Raw genomic sequence first — 19,128 nt, forward strand, 5'->3', positions numbered from 1 at the left:
TATCCTCCTCATTATGATCATCAATATTATCATTACCATCATCATCATCCGTCAACCATCATCATCATTACAACCATTTTTAATCATCTTCATCATCATCAATACACATTTTCAATATGATCCTCTTGCCAGTTTCACCTTTTTGTTCCAACTACTTTGTTCGATCAGCTCAATATGCTTGAAACAATAAAAATTAAAATATTTTCTAAGCATTGCACCAAATTTACATAAAGTTAAAAACGGCTATAATAAAGGACCGAATTAAAAAGACTAGTTTGCGTCTGACATCAGGGCAAAGACCTGGGCAGGCGTGATTGGTTGCTGACCTGCGCAGTACGTACGGCATTTTCGGCTGGTCGACAGGGCGTCACACGCAGTGGTGCAATTTTAAAGCCCTAAACAAAATACCACACCAATATACTTATAGAATAAATGTCCTGAACCAAATCAACGCATATTCCTGGGTACCCTCCTCCGCCTATTTTGGTTGGGGTTAGGCCGCAGATTGTTGTAGGTTTCCTACAGTCTGTCCACTTAGAAGTACAAACCAAATCTGTGGCATCGGGGGTCGATCCTTTGCGTCACACGCGAGCGCGACGCGACGCGTAAAGAGCGTGGTGCACAAATCGCGCAGCAGTTGGCGCGCCAAAGAAGCATTGCACTGAAATAATTATTCTCATACCTCCAGTTTCCGAGGTCCATTTACTTTGTACTTCTATGTGGACAGACTATTTATACATCTAGTCTTGAGGCCTGTAATGTACTGCATTTTAGGTGCACAAAACATCCTTGGTTGAACTGATGTAAGACCGCATGGCTCTTGTTTTGTAATCTAATTTGTCGGAATCTGCGTTTTGTTGGGAGAGGGGGGACAAAGGTAGATTGACACCCTCGTCCTAATTATGCAGGCTTAAGTTAAAAGACATAATTCAAACTAATTTGCATTATTCAATATATGTGTTCTTGATGTCATTCAATATACAGAAATATTGTTTACCATCTTCATTTAAATATAATATGCATAAATTTGTATAATAATTCGTGCTGATCGTGAAATATATATAAGAGCCCTCTATAGTTTGATCACTTCATAATGTACTTTGATGCAATTTAAGTTTGTTTGAATGTCCAAAAAGTCAAATAATGTGGCCAGTGTTTCTAAATGCGAACTTGTACTTCTCTTGGTCAAAATTTATTGACCTGACCAAGATTATCTTGACCTGACCAGGATTATCTTGACCTGACCAAGATTATCTTGCCCTGACCAAGATTATCTTGACCTGACCAAGATTATCTTGACCTGTCCGGATTACTCGACAGTTGACCAGACTTTAAAAAAAAGAAATACAATAGATAATAGAACAAAAGAAGAGGGCTAGGCGTATATACATGGATATACGTCTAGCCCTTTTCTTTTGTTCCATTATCCATTGTATTTGGACAGGTCAAGATAATCTTGGACAGGTCAAGATAATTGTGGTCAGGTCACTAAATTTTGAACAAGAGAAATACATGTTCACATTTAGAAACACTGTTACACTTGATTAAAACATAGGTCGAGGGAGTCAATCTACCTTTGTCCACCCCAACCCAAAAACGCTCAACGGTCCATGCAAATTCGCTACTAGGCAAGAACTCCCGGGATACAACCCGACCAGGGGAGCTTCGCAGACAATCCGCGGTTCTCATTAGAAGTCAAGAGGCTGGAAGTGCACAGCCTTACTGTGACGTCCTACCCATATTCAATGGGGGAGTACCGATGGACACTGCGTTATTGGGTTCTTCAAATGTCTGCTTATATACATTTGTCTAAGATATAAATGCCATGGTGTTAAAACAGATAGTAGTTCAAACGTTGACAACTATGTGCAATTTGCATTATTCATGAAATTAACAATGCAAGTGAATTAACTACCAAACAACTTCAAATACAGATTTCAATTGAGATCAATTCTGTATTCATTTGATTAAATCACTTGTATTTGTCACTAGCCTCGAACACAGGACACATGGGAAGAGTATTACACTGTCTCGAGGTGTTTTTATTTTGGGGAAAAACCCTCAACTTTTACCAGATAATACAGAAGCTTTTCCATTTGTCTTTTGGAAAATGAATAAACCATTACAATAAATTCATTTGTTTTGGCTCGCCGTATACAGTGGCGTACCGTGGCCGCCCCAACCCCGGGGGGCTGAAGAAGAAACAATTTTGCCGCCCCTTCCTTAACAGCCCGAAAAGGGTTTTTTTTCACGGTCGTTTGAAAAAGTGAAGAGCAAAAAAAAAAAAAAAGGATTTTAGGCGCTAGCGTCCCAAAAGCAACCTTTTTTCAAAATTGTTTACGCTTTTTCAAATTTTGAATCCCTTTTTTCTTTGCTAATTCGTTTTGCCACCCTCTTCTTTTTTGCCGCCCCTTTTTGCCGCCCTTCTTCTTCCGCCACCCTTCGTTTTTGCCGCCCCTACTTTGACCCCGGGGGCTGGCGCCCCCAAAGCCCCCCCCCAAAAAAAAAATACGCGCATGGTATATGTAAGATAAACGGTTCAAAACAGATCATTGCCATAAATAATCGGTGTCTTGTTGACTAACGGGAAAAAGTATATACCACCGACAGGCACTTTGACATGATTAACAAAAACAAATCACCACAATTTAGGGTCGCACCATTGAACTGAATCACTGCCGTCGCCGGGGTTTTTTTTCTCATCTAGTGGGTGTTTTTCTTTCTCAAAAAATAAAAATTTCGCTCTCACAGCTTATCAATCACCTTAATCACGAATTTCTATTACTTACCCAAAACTTGGCATTGTCTTCCAACATGTGTGCTTGGACAATTACATGTGTATGAGGTTGACCCTGTAGACAAACATTGCCCTGTGTTGCACGGATTGGGAACGCATGGACCGCCTGAAACTTGTGCTGTAATTAGAAAGAATTTTAACTATTAAAAAAACTGTAACTAATTACTTGTTATCGCCTTATACCCTAGGAGGACGATGTTATTAAGAAACTTGACGGTTGTTAGTAGTATCCTCCCGGTGTACGTCTCATCCGCCCACTCCACAAACCGTCTGCCAGTAAACTTTTTTTAATTGGCACATTGACTCCATTACGTCATCAAGCACGACCTGAAACAAAGCTTTCAATACGTTACTAATGTTAATCAGCTACTTTAATATTCATGAATCTTGGGACTATCACGTAGTCTCGGTCCCAGTAAGGGTATACGATGTATTGTTGGTCGAAGCAGCAAAAAAATGTAGTTCACAGCATCTTGCGAATGGTAGTGAGCTTGAGCAAAAATGCATTGTTGTTTGTTTAGTGACGGAGGAACACAAACCGGCTGGAACCGAGACAAACTATCACGTGGAGTGATTTATTCTTAGAGCTTGTCGAACTCAAAGTTCCCGGATGGACATTAGGCCAAGAAAAATTTTGTTTGCTTGCCCTCCAGGGGGATTTGTGGGGTGGGTGGGTCGGTCGGAATAATATATTTCTTTCGTTTTTAATGACCCACTACTGTATAGGCCTGTAGGCAATGTACATTGGTCATATGAAAATATACGGCCTGTTTCAAAAAAATTGTGCAAGTGAAAGGCGCCCTCTTTGGCAATTAGAAAATACCGTTGTGGTATGATGTTAAGGGTGCAGTCTTAGTTCTCATATGCCGTTTGTTCTGTTCAATTTTAATCTCCAGATATGTTTAGTTAACAACGAAAGGGTAAAATCACAATTGTGCCACTTTTACTAGGGAAGAGGGCTGTACATGTAAATTAATGATAGCTGATGTTGCGTCTAATGCACTCCCCCCTCCGAAGGGGGGAGTGCATTAGACGCATCAACATCAGCGTGCGTGCAACAAGTAATACGCGTTCATTAACCTATAAAGGTGCAATATTTGTTTGTCTTTTACAGCAGAATTTTAAATATTTATTTATCTTTTAATCTGTTTTAAGTGGAAAAAGAGAATCATTATACCTGTATCATGATAAAACAGTAATATAGTAAAAACAATTTTGTATTGTTGTGTAATTGATGCATTTTTTTGATGTTATCATTGATTTACATCTACATCCCTCTTCTCTAGTAAAAGTGGCATAATTGTGATTTTAGCATTTCGTTGTTAACTAAACATATCTCGAGATTAAACGAAGCAAATTGAACAGAACAAACAACATTTTAGAGCTAAGAATACGCCCTTGACCAATGTTGACGTTGATGTAAGCATCACGTCACAAAGGTATTTTCTAATTGCCAAAGAGGGCGCTTTTCACTTTTCACAATTATTTTTGAGACAGGCTGTACATAAATACTTCACTTCAGACCTTTAATACGCAAGATATACCATAGAAATTGATTCAATTAGAACGACTGCATACGACGCCAAGTTTATTGGAAACATTGATGCATGAATGGATAGTTATAAATGTTATAATGAGTTTAAAGTAATGATTTTCTTCTTAAGAAAAATATTGTTGACCAAATTTAGCTTTGAAATGAAATTTTGACACAGAAAAAGTAATAAAATTCATTAAAATTATAAACTAAAAACAATTTTTTTTAAAGGGTCGACCCTGATTTTAGCCAATTTTGAGTCGGTCGGTGGAGGGCAAGCAAACAAATTATTTTGGCCTTACTCGTGGCATATGCTATAGCAAATAAGAGACGGTGTAAATACAATGAATTGACAGATGAATTGTATGGAGTTAGATTGGTTCTATTTTTGAAATAGTGCTAATTTCAGCGTCAAGCGGCAAGTTTGCGTAAAAGCTGGCAACCAAATTATTTTGTTAATTCGGGTATGATGAATTCACATATTTTGTCTGCCAAGCTGTATTTGAACCCCGTGACCTTTAAAATGACACCCGAACGCTTCTAGAGGAAAATTAAACATGCTCCAAATTCACTAAAAAAATTTTGTGTATCATATGTTTGTGTAGGACATAATATTTATAGTTACCAAGTTACGAGGCTCAACAGGTCCAAGGTTAATTTGCATGTTGTAAAGGGGTGAACAATTAAAACTGCTCTGATTTTCGTTTAAAATGGTGGCAAATTGTTCCTCAAGTTCAAGGGATTCAGGAAAAGAAAAGTATTTACTATATGCGATGTAAAGTTCAGAAGATAGATGGTAAATAGATGCAAATGCCATTAAATCACAGATAATGGAAACTATTCTTTTTAGAAAACTCTAAGCTAGGCAAAAAATGTGCCCAAATTTTTACAAAAATTGAAGCAACTTTGACTTTTGAGCCGTGCACAAGAGGCAAATCGACAATAGACCTTTGCGCCCCATGACTTCTGAACTGTAGTAGGTCGTACGTGCACAAGTTTTGCATTTCTGGGATCCGTGGAGCCAGACGATACACGCATGTGCATAAATTGTAGTATGCACCTGAAACTAATCGGTTTTGGTTCCTTATTTCTTTTCCAATAGCCAAAAACACAACGCAGTGGCGTAGCTATAGTCCATATGTGACCGTACACCACGAATGAGCCATAAATGTCCTAAATTGTATTCTGAGTTACAGTATGTGCATAAACGTCGTATTCGTAGGTACCTCAAGTTAGTGCTACATGTATCTAATTTTGATAGCGCTAGTCAAACACCTTTCAATAAATCCATAATCCTATTGTTGAATAAGATAATAAGCTACTGCCTATGTGTATAGAATTCTTAAATATCAGTACTGTGATCTGTGCAATTAACTTAGAGACCCTGTTTTTATGATTTATTTCGAAAAGTTTTCACTTTGGCAAAAAGTCATGAAAGAAAAGTGTTAACATTTGCTGAGACCTAACGGGATTTTTGTGTTTCCAAAGCATTGAGTGAGAGTTTACCTGAAATTCTATTGAAATTGGAAGGTTTTTCTCAACACTTGAAAATAATCCGGTAGAAGTTGGGTACCATTATTTTGGAAGGTCTCATTATACGGATTTGTAGGTATGGTGATTTTGGCTAGTGAATGGCCTTGGGTGAATAATTATACTCCTCACCAAAACATTCAGTTCATAACAGGCATACAGTGTTTCTTATTGGCATGTTTATTCTATAGTGTATTAACTCTGTGATCCCAGCTGTCCATCAGCCAATTACAACAAATTGGCGCGGTATTTGAATCTTCTTCTGTGCATGCTTGTGGCTTGGCCCAATTCTATAATAAATACAAATTGTATGCCCAATGAATGCTCTGATGTTATTGGTGAGGAGTATAATCCACAATACACTCCAGACGCATAGTAAACTGCCCTATTTGTTATAATGCACCAACTGTGACATCTTTTGAGATATTGTGAATTAGTAAAAGCATCTATTATTATATTGCATCGATGATAAGGAACAAAGAAAAAGAAAAGGGTGGTATCACTAATGTTCAAACACCCCTTACTGTAAATAGATTATCGCTTTACTAAAAATTTCTGTTAGGTCTGACAGTGTTTAGCAACTTTTCTTTCATGACTTTTTGCCAAAGTGAAAACTTTTCGAAATAAATCATAAAAACCGGGTCTCTAAGTTAATTGGACAGATAGTAGTCTTTTGTTTGCTTTGGCTAAATCCTGTTCAAGTGGTGGGTTAAAAAGCATTGTCTTTTGTCTAGTAATGTATAACCAACAATTAACAATGAGAGGACATTCTTGAACCTCGTTGACTTGGGGATGATTTGAAATGACCGCCAATTATGACTGTTTGATATTTATTACCAGCAATGTGGGAAAAGAGACACATGTATAACCAAAAAAGGTATACCATTTTGTTGAAAGAGCAAAGTTCAACAAACCATAACCCCGCTTCTGGATATCGTTTGAAGACAACTGATATATATGTATTCTCTAAACACGAAATAAAATAAAATTGACCGGGCTCATTCGTTGTATACGGTCACATATATCTACCTCCAGTCACGGCAACTAGCTTTGAAGTTTAGAGTGTTCTACGTTAGCTTTGCGTTACTTGGTGTGGGTACATATTTTTACACGCGCGATCAAAGTGGCGCATATGTACACACACGAAACAACGTAACGCTAAGCCAACGGAGCACACGCGTTCAATGAATGAAAAAGCCAACAACTGGGTAGATCCAGTCAAAGTGCCAATGAGAACGCGAAATGATCAATGTGGACCAGTCAGTGTAGGAACATAGGTCTAAGTCCGTATAATAATTTCTGGTGAGAACATGGTCTTGACTTTCCATGAGCTGCTTTGAACATCTTTGGTTGCACTGGGCAATCCACTCCTCCGCGCTTTTGTTTCGGAACTCAGTTTCTTTAAGTTAAAGGTCCGTAACCCGATCGACAGCATCATCCCCCGATTATTTTCATTGTTGATGAGGTTTTGGTATCACATAATAGATACTATTTTTCTTAGTCGATGTATTTCCGGAGAAATCATGAAACACAGCGGTTTTTACAGGCTACCAGTTTGTAAATACAAAAATTATTTCGGATTTCTGGGTAGGGAATTAATGGCGACTCAACAGTCTCCTCAACATCTACTTTGGTTTCGTGTTATACACATTCTGTGAAAAAAGCGAACCACACTAACTGCTGAGGAGACGGTGCGGCGTATTTAATTATTAAATTCCACGAAATAGCTCAATTAGTTAGCGCATTATGCTGTTACCCGCGAGGTACCCGGTTCAAAACCCGGTATCGGAAGTTTTATTTTCATCTCCATTTTTACCCCAAACTTTTTTATATTCCTTTGAAATGTATACATACTGCAAGGGGAAATATATTGTGTTTCCTTTTTTTCTGAAACGGTACGAAAAAAAACACCCAAATATTTTCCGTTCAATACGGGCCGGGCATGCCATTGTACAGCATGTCAGCATTCGTCATACGAACGGGAATTGTTGTTGTTGCTTGCCTGCCCAGAATGCAATTCACGTATACCAAGGTATTGGATTGCAAATTTGGCTATTTATTCACATTTACGCTGAAAATGCTCTCGTTTTTCACAAAGCAGCATAAAGGGGCGATATTTGATATTATTATGTAATTTTAAAGACAATCCATATCCAAAACCAATAGGGTTACCCCCTTTAATATCCCGGTTAATATAACTTGATCCTATTCCTAAACCTGTACAATCATTAAATGATCGCTGAAATGCTACTTGGGTTTATCCTGGTAAGAGGGCGACTTCATGAGTAGCTATAGTAGCAGATATCACGAAGCGTTTAAATACCTCTTTGCCTTTTAAAGGCGCATATTTGAATGTCATCTTTCCCTGGGTAAGATCTGACACCAGGCCAGCCCATGGCCAGAGGGTAACATGAGTAGGTTTGTTTCACCTTGAAGGCAAGGATAGTCTTGCAAATATGGGCTATAACTTTCCCCTAGGGCATCCAATATGCCATGAATTAGTAGGACTACAACTGGTATCTACAGGTCAGTTTATACTCCTATTTCGACATCTGTTAATTTTATGTGCGCCTTTAAAACTGACTTTAACTTACATCTACATAGCGGGCCGCCCCATCCAGCTGGGCAATGGCATCCAGATCCAGAACCGAAGACGAAACATTGGCCTCCATTTGAACAAGTGACAAATTGACATGGGTTCACATTGACAGGCGTGCTAACAGCTGTAATAACATTAATTTCAGATAAAATGTGTCCACGTGGTTAGTGTATTAATACAAGCATGTCAGTATGGATAGGAATGACCCGGGAAAATACAGACTTGACATTAAGGGATCTGGAATGAGCGTTTTGAGCGTTTCGACAGTATTTTTTGTTTGACATGAGAGCACATCAGACATATCGAATTGCATTCTGAATACGAAAAATGTCTTTCTGATATCAAATAATTTTCATTTTTGAAATTCACAATATAATACAAATTTTATGACAAATTATTAAAATTTGATATTGTTCACATTTTTGATATATAACAGTCCTCGAAGTGCCAAGACTATTCTGGAAGTGGTCTGCATAAACCGCACGGGCTAAATATTAATTTGAGTATGTTGGGAGATGGGGTAAAATAATTGTTTGATAGACAATCTCCTAAAATACGCCATTTTAGGCTAATTCACTACATTATGAACACCATGTAATGTAAACTCATGGAAAGCACATTTTCTATCAAAAATATTTGACACCATCTCCCGATACACCCCAATAAATTTTATACTTAAAGTGTATGTAGGTGGGATGAAAAGCCGACAATCAATTGAAAATTTTGACCTTTCATATTGAAGATATGGATTTTTTTACGAAAGGTCAAAATTTTCAATTGATTGTCGGCTTTTAATCCCACCTACATACACACTTTAAGTATAAATCATCAGATTTATAAAGTTTACTTCGAGTACTGTTAAATATCAAAAATATCAATTTTAATCATTTGTCATAAAATGTGTATTACATTGCGAATTTCAAAAAATCAAAATTATTTGATATCAGAAGGACATTCTTCGTATTCAGAATGCAATTCGATATGTCTGATGTGCTCTAATGTCCCACAATAAATACTGTCCAAACGTTCATACCCCATCCCTTAAGTATGGAATTATTCACGAAGTACCAAGACTAATCTGAATGGGGTCTGCATAAACCGCACGGGTTAAATATTTATTGGGGTGTATCGGGAGATGGTGTCAAATATTTTTGATAGAAAATGTGCTTTCCATGAGTTTACATTACATGGTGTTCATAATGTAGTGAATTAGCCTAAAATGGCGTATTTTAGGAGATTGTCTATCAAACAATTATTTTACCCCATCTCCCAACATACTCAAATTAATATTTAGCCCGTGCGGTTTATGCAGACCACTTCCAGAATAGTCTTGGCACTTCGTGAAGAAATATTCCATCCTTCCTGTCAAGCCTGTACATTCATCGAAAAATGGTGAATGTAGTACAGGGCGCTATTTGGTGATTTTTGAGTTGGCATCTAGTTTTTCTACATTGATGGAACCAATGTATTTGGCACCCTTACACCTCAAAAGATAAAACTAGAATTGTTTCCATTTTTTTCTATGCGCCCGAAGGTCATAATTGGGCCAAAAGTTAACATCTGTTCTATCAAGCTGTAATATACCTCAAATTGTTCCTCTCATTGCTAGGAATAAAATGTCTGTTGTCATGTTGCACTAGGGTGCTTAGTTCAGGAGTTATAGAGTAAATAAGGTCAAATGTCAAATATCTCATGCACAGAAGTTAAATTTGTCTTAAAGTACTCCTCTTGGCAAATCAAATAGGAAAATAATTTATTTGAGAAATTTATAACCTCAGAATCGGATGAAATCATGGGTCAAATGTTATATATGCTTGTACATATTTCTATTGGACTTTGGCTGCATGAACTTTGAAGGGGGACATGGCAATACAAAAAGGCACTTAAATTGTGAAATAAGTATATGTTTGAGAGTAATATGAAACCAGTTTCGAAAAAAAATCGGACCATTATTTAATTTTGACTTCTGTGTATGACATTTTGACATTAGACCTATTCGACCTTAAAACTCCTGAACTAAGCACCGTAGAAAAATATGACAATTGATTTTTTTTATTCCGTGTGATAAGACGAACAATTTGAGATAAACATGATGGGACTATTTTTAAGTTTCCCCCCACTTTGACCTTCGACCCCTCGTGGGAACCAGAGGGGGCATAGAAAAAAATGGAACCAATCAAATTTGTATCATTTCAGGTTTAAGGATGTCAAAAAACATTGGTTCCACTAATATAGGAGTCATAAAATCCCAAGCCCATAGCGCCCTGTACTAATATAGTATTGCATCAAGGTGAGAGTTAACCATGTTAATAATTGAATGGCCGGTGCTCTCTATGTTTTAGTCTCTGTCTGACTGTAAGGGACGCACCATTAGATTCTCAGGGGGGGCATGGGAGTTTGGGTCAGGCAGAATTTTTTTTTTCAATTTTAATGTAAATTTTTATACAAAGTTGTGTTGGGGAAATTTTTTTTTTAGTTATCAGTGAGGCAAAACATTTTTTTTTCGTCTCACTAGTGGGCAAAGTTTTTCTTTTTCGTCTCACTAGTGGGCGAAGTTTTTTTTTTTCAAAAAACTCCCATGCCCCCCCTGGAAATCTAATGGTGCGCCCCTAATCTCTCAACCTCACTCACTCTGGTTAACATCTTATTATTAAGGGATCGGATAGCAACGTTTGCACATTATTTTTGTGGGACATGGGAGCACATCAAACACATCCAATTGCATTCTGAATACGTTTTGAAATTCGCGACAAATTGTATGGTAAATTAATAAAAGTTGATATTTTTGACAACAGTCTTCGAAACAAACTTTAAAAACTAATGATAAGTATTTATAGCGTAGTATAACTGGTATGTAAAAGCCGTCTATCATTTGAAAATTTTGACCTTTCGTATTGAAGATATGCATTTTGCCCCCCCCCACCCAAAAAAAAAACCACTATAAATATTTTAGGGAAAAAACTGTATATCTTCTATATGGAAGATCAAAATTTTCAAATGATAGACGGCCTTTCCTCCCAAGTACATACACGTCAAGTACATATCAATAAAGGTTTACTTCGAGGACTGTTTTATCAAAAATATAAAAATATAAATTTTCAATAATTTACCATAAAATTTGTATTACATCACGAATTTCAAAAAATAACAAATTATTTGATATCATCAGGACATTCCTCATATTCAGAATGCAATTTGGTGCGGCTGATGTGCTCTCAGTTCCCACAAAAAATATAGTGCAAACGTTACTATCCGATTCCTTAATACATGTTAGTATCTTTAATAATACAAGATAGGCATTCATAAGTATGATGAAGGAGATGGTATGTGGTTATAAATCGGATACCGTAAAAATTTCATAGTTAGCATATGTGCTTACTATCGAGCACTTTTGAAAACATGAAATTGTAGCAAGTCCGGCGCTTTACCAACTGAGCTAATCGGGTTGAGACATAGATTTGCAGGTTTACTTGTTCGTGTATAACTATGTGTATCGATGATTTGCTCAAAACCCTTTACACTTTTGTGGATGGGGCTCTTCGTGTTTGAAAGCGCTCGATATAGTAAGCACATATGCTAACTATCGAATTTTTACGGTAAAGTGACATTTAACTAAAGTGATTGCCAGATAATTGTGTACAACCAAACGATCAACTATTATATATATAGTCCAATTAATACTTTCTTAAGACTATTTCATTTTTTTCTTTAAATGCAGGTAAATTGCTCTTTAAGTGTAAATGGCTATCCCCAGCATTGACTGTTGGTTAACCACGGTTTCCGAATTCGTCAACCTATAAACTCAACGATAATAATGGACATACTTTTATCATTTGGATGTCAGATTTTCTCTTGATCACATTGCTTTGTTCGCGTCATTATATTAATTTAGTAGTTGTTCCAAAAATGCAAAAATCTGCAAAAAAAATTTAAGGGTGCTCTGGTTCGGCAATCACTTATAATCCCTTTAACGGGTAAATTATGTGACCCGATCGTGTTCAATCAGGCTAAAGTCGGCAAAAATTAAACTACGATATAAGTAAAAATGAGGGGGAAAAACAAACCATACGAAAATGGTTCACAACTTTGCAACCAAGTATTCATGTGACCGGTGGATTCAACATCAGTAAGTGTAGGTACTGAGCAAGTTAGTAATGGTAAAAACTCATTTTTCAACATTTCCGACTTTATCTGATTAGATTGGATCGGGTCACATAATATAAAAGATACGTTCCTATTCACCGGTCCAAACTTATTCGTGTTAGCCCATGTAGCCCTGTTTGCCATTTCATGATTAATATCATAATTATGGGAAAAGTAGATTTAACCTGTCATTCAACACAAATATATTGAGATATTTACCTCGATATTTCGATGTGTAGAACACACATCCTCATCACGTGAGCACCAATGATGAACTGATGGAAATGTATGTCCTTCTCTCGTCCTTTGATGTCCTTTCTATTGATAGGATTAGGGCATGATCACGGTTGAGTGCTGGAGTGTATATTCTCTACTTTCATAATTCAACCTTGGCATTGTCCCAGTCAATTTGATGGATAAAATCAGCACGAAATATAGTGTCTTGCTGTAAATATAGTAAGTAGCTGCGACTAGTGCGTGAGGCCATTGAAATAAAAAAACACACTCCAGCGTTCAATCGTGATCAATGACTTGAGTTCCCTTCACTATCCTAATCCTATCAATAGAAAGGACATCAAAGAACTCCATCAGCTCATCATTGGAGCTTTCCTGATGAGAATGTGTGTTGCGCATTCGAAATATTGAGGTAATATCCCGGGTAAGTATCTCAACAGTCTCGTGTTGAATGACAGGTTTTATCTATTTTGCTTATCTACCGACATGTATGAGCATAAACAGTGATTATATTAAATAATGCTGATATGATATGATATGATATGATATGATATGATATGATATGATATGATATGATATGACATGAAATAATATATGATATGACATGATATGATATATGATATGATATGATATAATACTGATGATATGATATGATATATGTGACCATCCAGCACAACTGAGCCCTGAAGTCGCCAATCATCATTTTTGAGATATTCAACCAAATATTCTGCTTGAAATTAGCTTTAAAATGATGTATATCATGTCTGTAGTACTTGACATTTAAGTAGTGAAAAATCAATAAAATAGTCAATAAATCCTTTGTTTCCTATTATTTATTGTTAAGTTCAATGGAGCATATCTCAATAGTGGCACTGGCGACATCCGGGCTCAGTTGTGGAGGATGGTCACATATGATATGATGACAAAATTGGAACATCAATGTTTGTTATGTTTGTTGTTCTAACGTCTCTAAACAAAAGACATCCTCAACAACATATCAAAAAAGGAGTAAAAAAGGAAATAGGAGCAATGCTAATTTCCATAAAACAAAAATGGCCGTTCATGCAGGGCATCACAAAATAGATCAATGTTAACATTATACAGGTAAAGAAATACCTGAGATATGGCAAACTATTCTTTAGTCAAAATGTTTTTCCAAGCGGAACAATTTGAGACCGCTTTGATCAAACATCGGTGTTCCAATTTTGCGCAGATGTACCCATTATTGTACTTAAATTGACTAGTCTATTATGTGATATATTATTATCATGATAAGAGGATAGGATATGAAACGGATATGATATGATAGAGCATGGTATGAGCCCGGTATGAGTAATTTTTTAAGGTAGCGTTTGGTAGCACTGTGGTAATTAGTATGCATTCTAGCTCGTTTTGACGTAGAATGTGAAGCAGTAGGGTAACTAGACTTAAAGAAGTCTCCGGCAATCACAACATTATGCCTTATATGTAAGAAAAATAATTATCGAGCACGAATCATGTGGTTTTATTTCAAACAAACTCATAGTGACCATAAAAACGAATAAACACATCCGTCTCTCAACACGCGATATTCAAAATTCCCGGGCGTCCAAATTGTGGAGTGCAATGACGTCCCAGTAATACATTGAATGCTGACGACAACTAAAGCACAAATAACCATTACGTCATTGCACTGAGACGATTTCGGCGCGGAAAATTTGAATATCGCGTGTTGAGAGCCGACTGTTTTTATTGCTTTTTATGGTCAATATGAGTTTGTTTTAAAGAAAACCATGTGATTCGTGCTTAATCATTATTTTTCTAACATATAAGACATAATGTTATGATTACCGGAGACTCCTTTAAGCAATCGAAGAGGAAGCCGGGACCAAATGGGGCCGATGTAACGATCCTCAATTGAAGCAGGTGCAAACGGTCAACTCATTTGGGGTAAACCAGAGGAACGGTTGCCAATCGCGGAGCCTCCATCTCCAGCTAAGCCACTGTTATATGCAGAAAATCTCTTGTTCAATAGAGCATGTAGAGTGTAGTGTAGGGGTACTGCAGAATAAGTCCAATCGCCATTCTAACTTCCGGTTTTTGAGAGCAGTTTTGGGACACTTTGACCTCTGACATATCGGGAAAATTGACGTAATTATTATTAATTTTCTTGTTATTGTCATAATGTTGATCATTAAAAATACTAAATAATTTATTTATAAAATACTAATATTTTTTATATTTGTTTTAATTATTGTAAAACATTTTAGATCATATTTTGTACGTACAAAAATCCAATATTTCTGAATTTTCTGAAAGGTCAAAGGACAAAGTGTCCCAAAACTGCAAAAACTGTCCTACAATGCATTGCAAACTTCCAATGCCGATTTGGCTTATTATGGTCAGCATAAGTGATAACTTGACTCGATCAATTGCCATGCTCAAGCTATTATTGAGATATCCGTTACAAAACATATTATGCAGAAAACGGGTGAACTTCCCAGAGTAGGCGTTTGAGCGTCCCGAAGAAGATGTTTTGCAATCTGGTGGATGAATAGGATAAATGCTGGTTTTCCTGGCGCGGTTCCTCTACCAACTGTTCAAAGTAACTGCAGGCGTCTATGCCGTCAAATATATTTCGCGAGCTGCGACATGACGGAGACCATAATACAATTTGCTCATCTATATAATAGCGAAGACATTTTTGCCAAGTATAGATCCTAAAAAACCTCTTTAGGATCTATGCATGCACCAAGTAGGTAAGGGAGCCCAAGCATTCAGTCCAGCAAATTCTTTGGTATTTTTTGCACCAAAATGTCTTTTACGATATGCTACAAATAATTTTAGCTGATGTTCCCGGCAAAGGAATTGCGACAAGAGTATGACGAAAAATACAGATCTGTTACAAACCCTTGAAGCACGTCGGGGTGTGCGTAAGCATTCATAGGAACACCGCTATTCTTATATGATGCTGAACTGCTGATGCATCAGATTTTGAAATAAATATCTTGAAAAAGTACCTTAGAATTACATAAATGACTTACTTTCGCATCTAGAGCCGCTGAACCCATTTTGACACTGGCACTGGATTTGGTTGTTCACTAACGTACACACTCCACCGTTTTGACACGGGTTAACACCACATGACTGACCCACTTGTGCTGTTAAATGAAGAAGAATAATTACAATTATAATGATGATGAAATCAATAATAATAATAATAATAATAATAATAATAATAATAATAATAATAATAATAATAATAATAATAATAATAATGATAATAATAATAATAATAATAATAATTACGATAATAATAATAATAATTATAACAACAACATGATAATGGATGAAAGAATTAGAATAATGAAAATAAAATAAGAAAATTTACGAAGATAAGAAAACTAGACCAAAGTGATTGTGGTAAAGGTGCTCTGATGGGGTGCGAACCATGTCTATACCACTAGCTAGAGTCTTCCCTCTCGATAGGGGAGACTGTGGAGTGTTCGCTCGAAAGGTAAGTCCACCCACCACTTGTTTCTGATCACATGACTGCATGGAAAGTACGATGATGACATAATTAGTTGGCACACGTTACTGTAGAGGGTGTATTATGACTGCGTTTATGAAATACCATGCACTTATTTTTATCACTCCTATGTTGGTGAAACATAGTGCAGTTATTCTGCACAGCAAACATAACTCGACCTTTGCAGTACTTAAACCTGGTTCACAGGAACAGGAAATTACTCCAGCAAAACCAATCGATAAATTCTAGCCCATCCTCCACATTGTATGGTGGACTGTATGCACAATATGGCACTTGCCAATCAATAATCACCCACTTGAAATCCCCTGGATCGCGATCCACTGACCAAAGTTATGGACAGATATGGGAGTTATTTTTGCTGTTATTTGTCACTTGCATATCAGGGAGGTACGAACATTTGCAGGTGCCCACCTACTCAGTTTTTAGCCTACATGTAATATATACATTATTCTTGATTGACATCAAGTACAAAAAAATATCCGTCAAGTGGTTAAGCTTTAATGCCCTTCGGAAGAGAGCGGTCCACAAGTGAGTGATAGTCATTTAAAGTCACACATGGGATTTTGCAGGCCATGCGTGCCCTTCCTTACTAAATCACCAAAGTGCGAATATTTCCAAACATCTAAATTAGCTAAAATTTAGGACATGTTACATAACTATATTTTTTACAATTTCTGATTTTTTACACAGTGACGTTAACTAGTCAATGCCCTATACCAATAACATACACTGTTTGTAGAGGTCACGCGTCAATGGTGAGAGCACTGTGTATTGTGTATAGGAAAATGAACAGTAAATGCAGTATGACGGAGCGCAAATTTAAAGAAACGGACAGGGTGTAAAAAACTAAATCTTATAACACCTGGCAAACCCGTAAACAATCGGCGAGTGAATAATCAAAGTCAGCTGTAACTCGTACACCACGCAGTGCAACAAAACCATATCATCAATTGGGACAATGTAGAAAGTCTTGGCAAGGAGTGTAATGCTAATGCTAGGTAAGTCAAGGAATCAATGTGGATAAGGAGAAGAGGACCTAATGTTATGAACAGAGACGAGGATCTCCACTACCTGAGTCACGTGTATGATCCTCTCCTGACTGTAAATACACCCTTTACAGTCGGGATACGTCCTACCGTAAGTAAGGATCTACCAACATCATTCTGATGATGCCTATCGACCATAATAGGCGAAACCGTCAATAATGAGTAAATTATTTGATTTTGTACAAATGAAATTTATTTTACTGTATATCTTAAAACCTGATTAATCTATTTAGTGATTTAGTAACAGAACGACTTACTTTGGCAATTAGTTCCGATAAAGCCTGACTGACAGTTGCACTGGTAGAATTGGTTGTTGTTAAAACTGGTACACACTCCACCATTTTGACATGGGCTACTATTGCATGGGTCTGCTGTTGTTGGTGGTACTGTTTATAATAATAATAATAATAATAATAATAATAATAATAATAATAATAATAATAATAATAATAATAGCTAGAGAGCATTCCCTGTGCGAACTAGACATGCTAGATGCTCGTATCACTAGCTAGAGAGCCTCCCCTATGCGAACTGGATATGCTAGATGCTCGTATCACTACCTAGAGAGCCTCCCCTATGGACATACTAGATGCCCGTATCATTAGATAGAGGGCCATCCCTATGCGAACTGGATATGGTAGATGCCCGTATCACTAGCTAGATACCCTTCCCTATGCGAACTGTATAGATGTCCGTACCACTAACTAGAGAGCCTCCCCTTTGCGAACTGGACATGCTTATAGAGGTCCGTATCACTAGCTAGAGAGCCTTCCCTATGCGAATAGGACATGCTAGATGCCCGTATCACAAGCTAGAGAGCCTTCCCTAAGCGAACTGGATATGCTAGTGCCCGTATCACTAGCTAGAGACCCTTCCCTATGCGAACTGTATAGATATCCGTACCACTAACTAGAGAGCCTCCCCTTTGCGAACTGGACATGCTTATAGAGGTCCTTTTCACAAGCTAGAGAGCCTTCCCTATGCGAATGCTAAATCCTGTATCACTAGCTAGAGAGGGTTCCCTATGCGAATGCTAGATGCCCATATCACTAGCTAGAGAGCCTCCCCTATGCGAACTGGATATGCTAGATGACCGTATCACTAGCTAGAGAGCCTCCCCTATGCGAACTGGATATGCTAGATGACCGTATCACTAGCTAGAGAGCCTCCCCTATGCGAACTGGACATGCTAGATGCCCGTATCACTAGCTAAAGAGCCTTCCCTATGCGAACTGGATATGCTAGTGCCCATATCACTAGCTAGAGAGCCTCCCCTATGCGAACTGGATATGCTAGATGACCGTATCACTAGCTAGAGAGCCTCCCCTTTGCGAACTGGATATGCGTATAGAAGTCGTTTTCACAAGCTAGAGAGCCTTTCCTATGCAAATGCTAGATCCCTGTATCACTAGCTAGAGAGGGTTCCCTATGCGAATGCTAGATGCCCGTATCACTAGCTAGAGAGTCTTCCCTATGCGACCTGGACATGCTAGATGCTCGTATCACTAGCTAGAGAGCCTTCCCTATACGATAATAATAATAATAATTATAACAACAACATGATAATGGATGAAAGAATTAGAATAATGAAAATAAAATAAGAAAATTTACGAAGATAAGAAAACTAGACCAAAGTGATTGTGGTAAAGGTGCTCTGATGGGGTGCGAACCATGTCTATACCACTAGCTAGAGTCTTCCCTCTCGATAGGGGAGAC

General features: G+C 37.4%; 1 protein-coding gene across 22 annotated transcripts in view; it reads right to left on the bottom strand.

Annotated features, from left to right (window-relative positions):
* The window catches only part of LOC140135614 (uncharacterized), a 194,659-nt gene that overhangs the window by 150,702 nt on the left and 24,829 nt on the right, over positions 1 to 19,128 (bottom strand). For 20 of the 22 annotated variants that reach the window (XM_072157178.1, XM_072157165.1, XM_072157166.1 and 17 more), the window contains 4 exons: positions 17,670 to 17,798; positions 15,861 to 15,977; positions 8,456 to 8,584; positions 2,790 to 2,915 (listed from right to left, as the gene is read on the bottom strand). In XM_072157178.1, the coding sequence (XP_072013279.1) occupies positions 2,790 to 2,915; positions 8,456 to 8,584; positions 15,861 to 15,977; positions 17,670 to 17,798 (501 nt within the window). The remainder of the gene's footprint in view (positions 1 to 2,789; positions 2,916 to 8,455; positions 8,585 to 15,860; positions 15,978 to 17,669; positions 17,799 to 19,128) is intronic. The other 2 variants (XM_072157171.1, XM_072157170.1) reach the window with 2 other exon arrangements.

The sequence above is a fragment of the Amphiura filiformis genome, chromosome 16 (assembly GCF_039555335.1).
Source record: "Amphiura filiformis chromosome 16, Afil_fr2py, whole genome shotgun sequence".
Classification (NCBI taxonomy): domain Eukaryota; kingdom Metazoa; phylum Echinodermata; class Ophiuroidea; order Amphilepidida; family Amphiuridae; genus Amphiura; species Amphiura filiformis.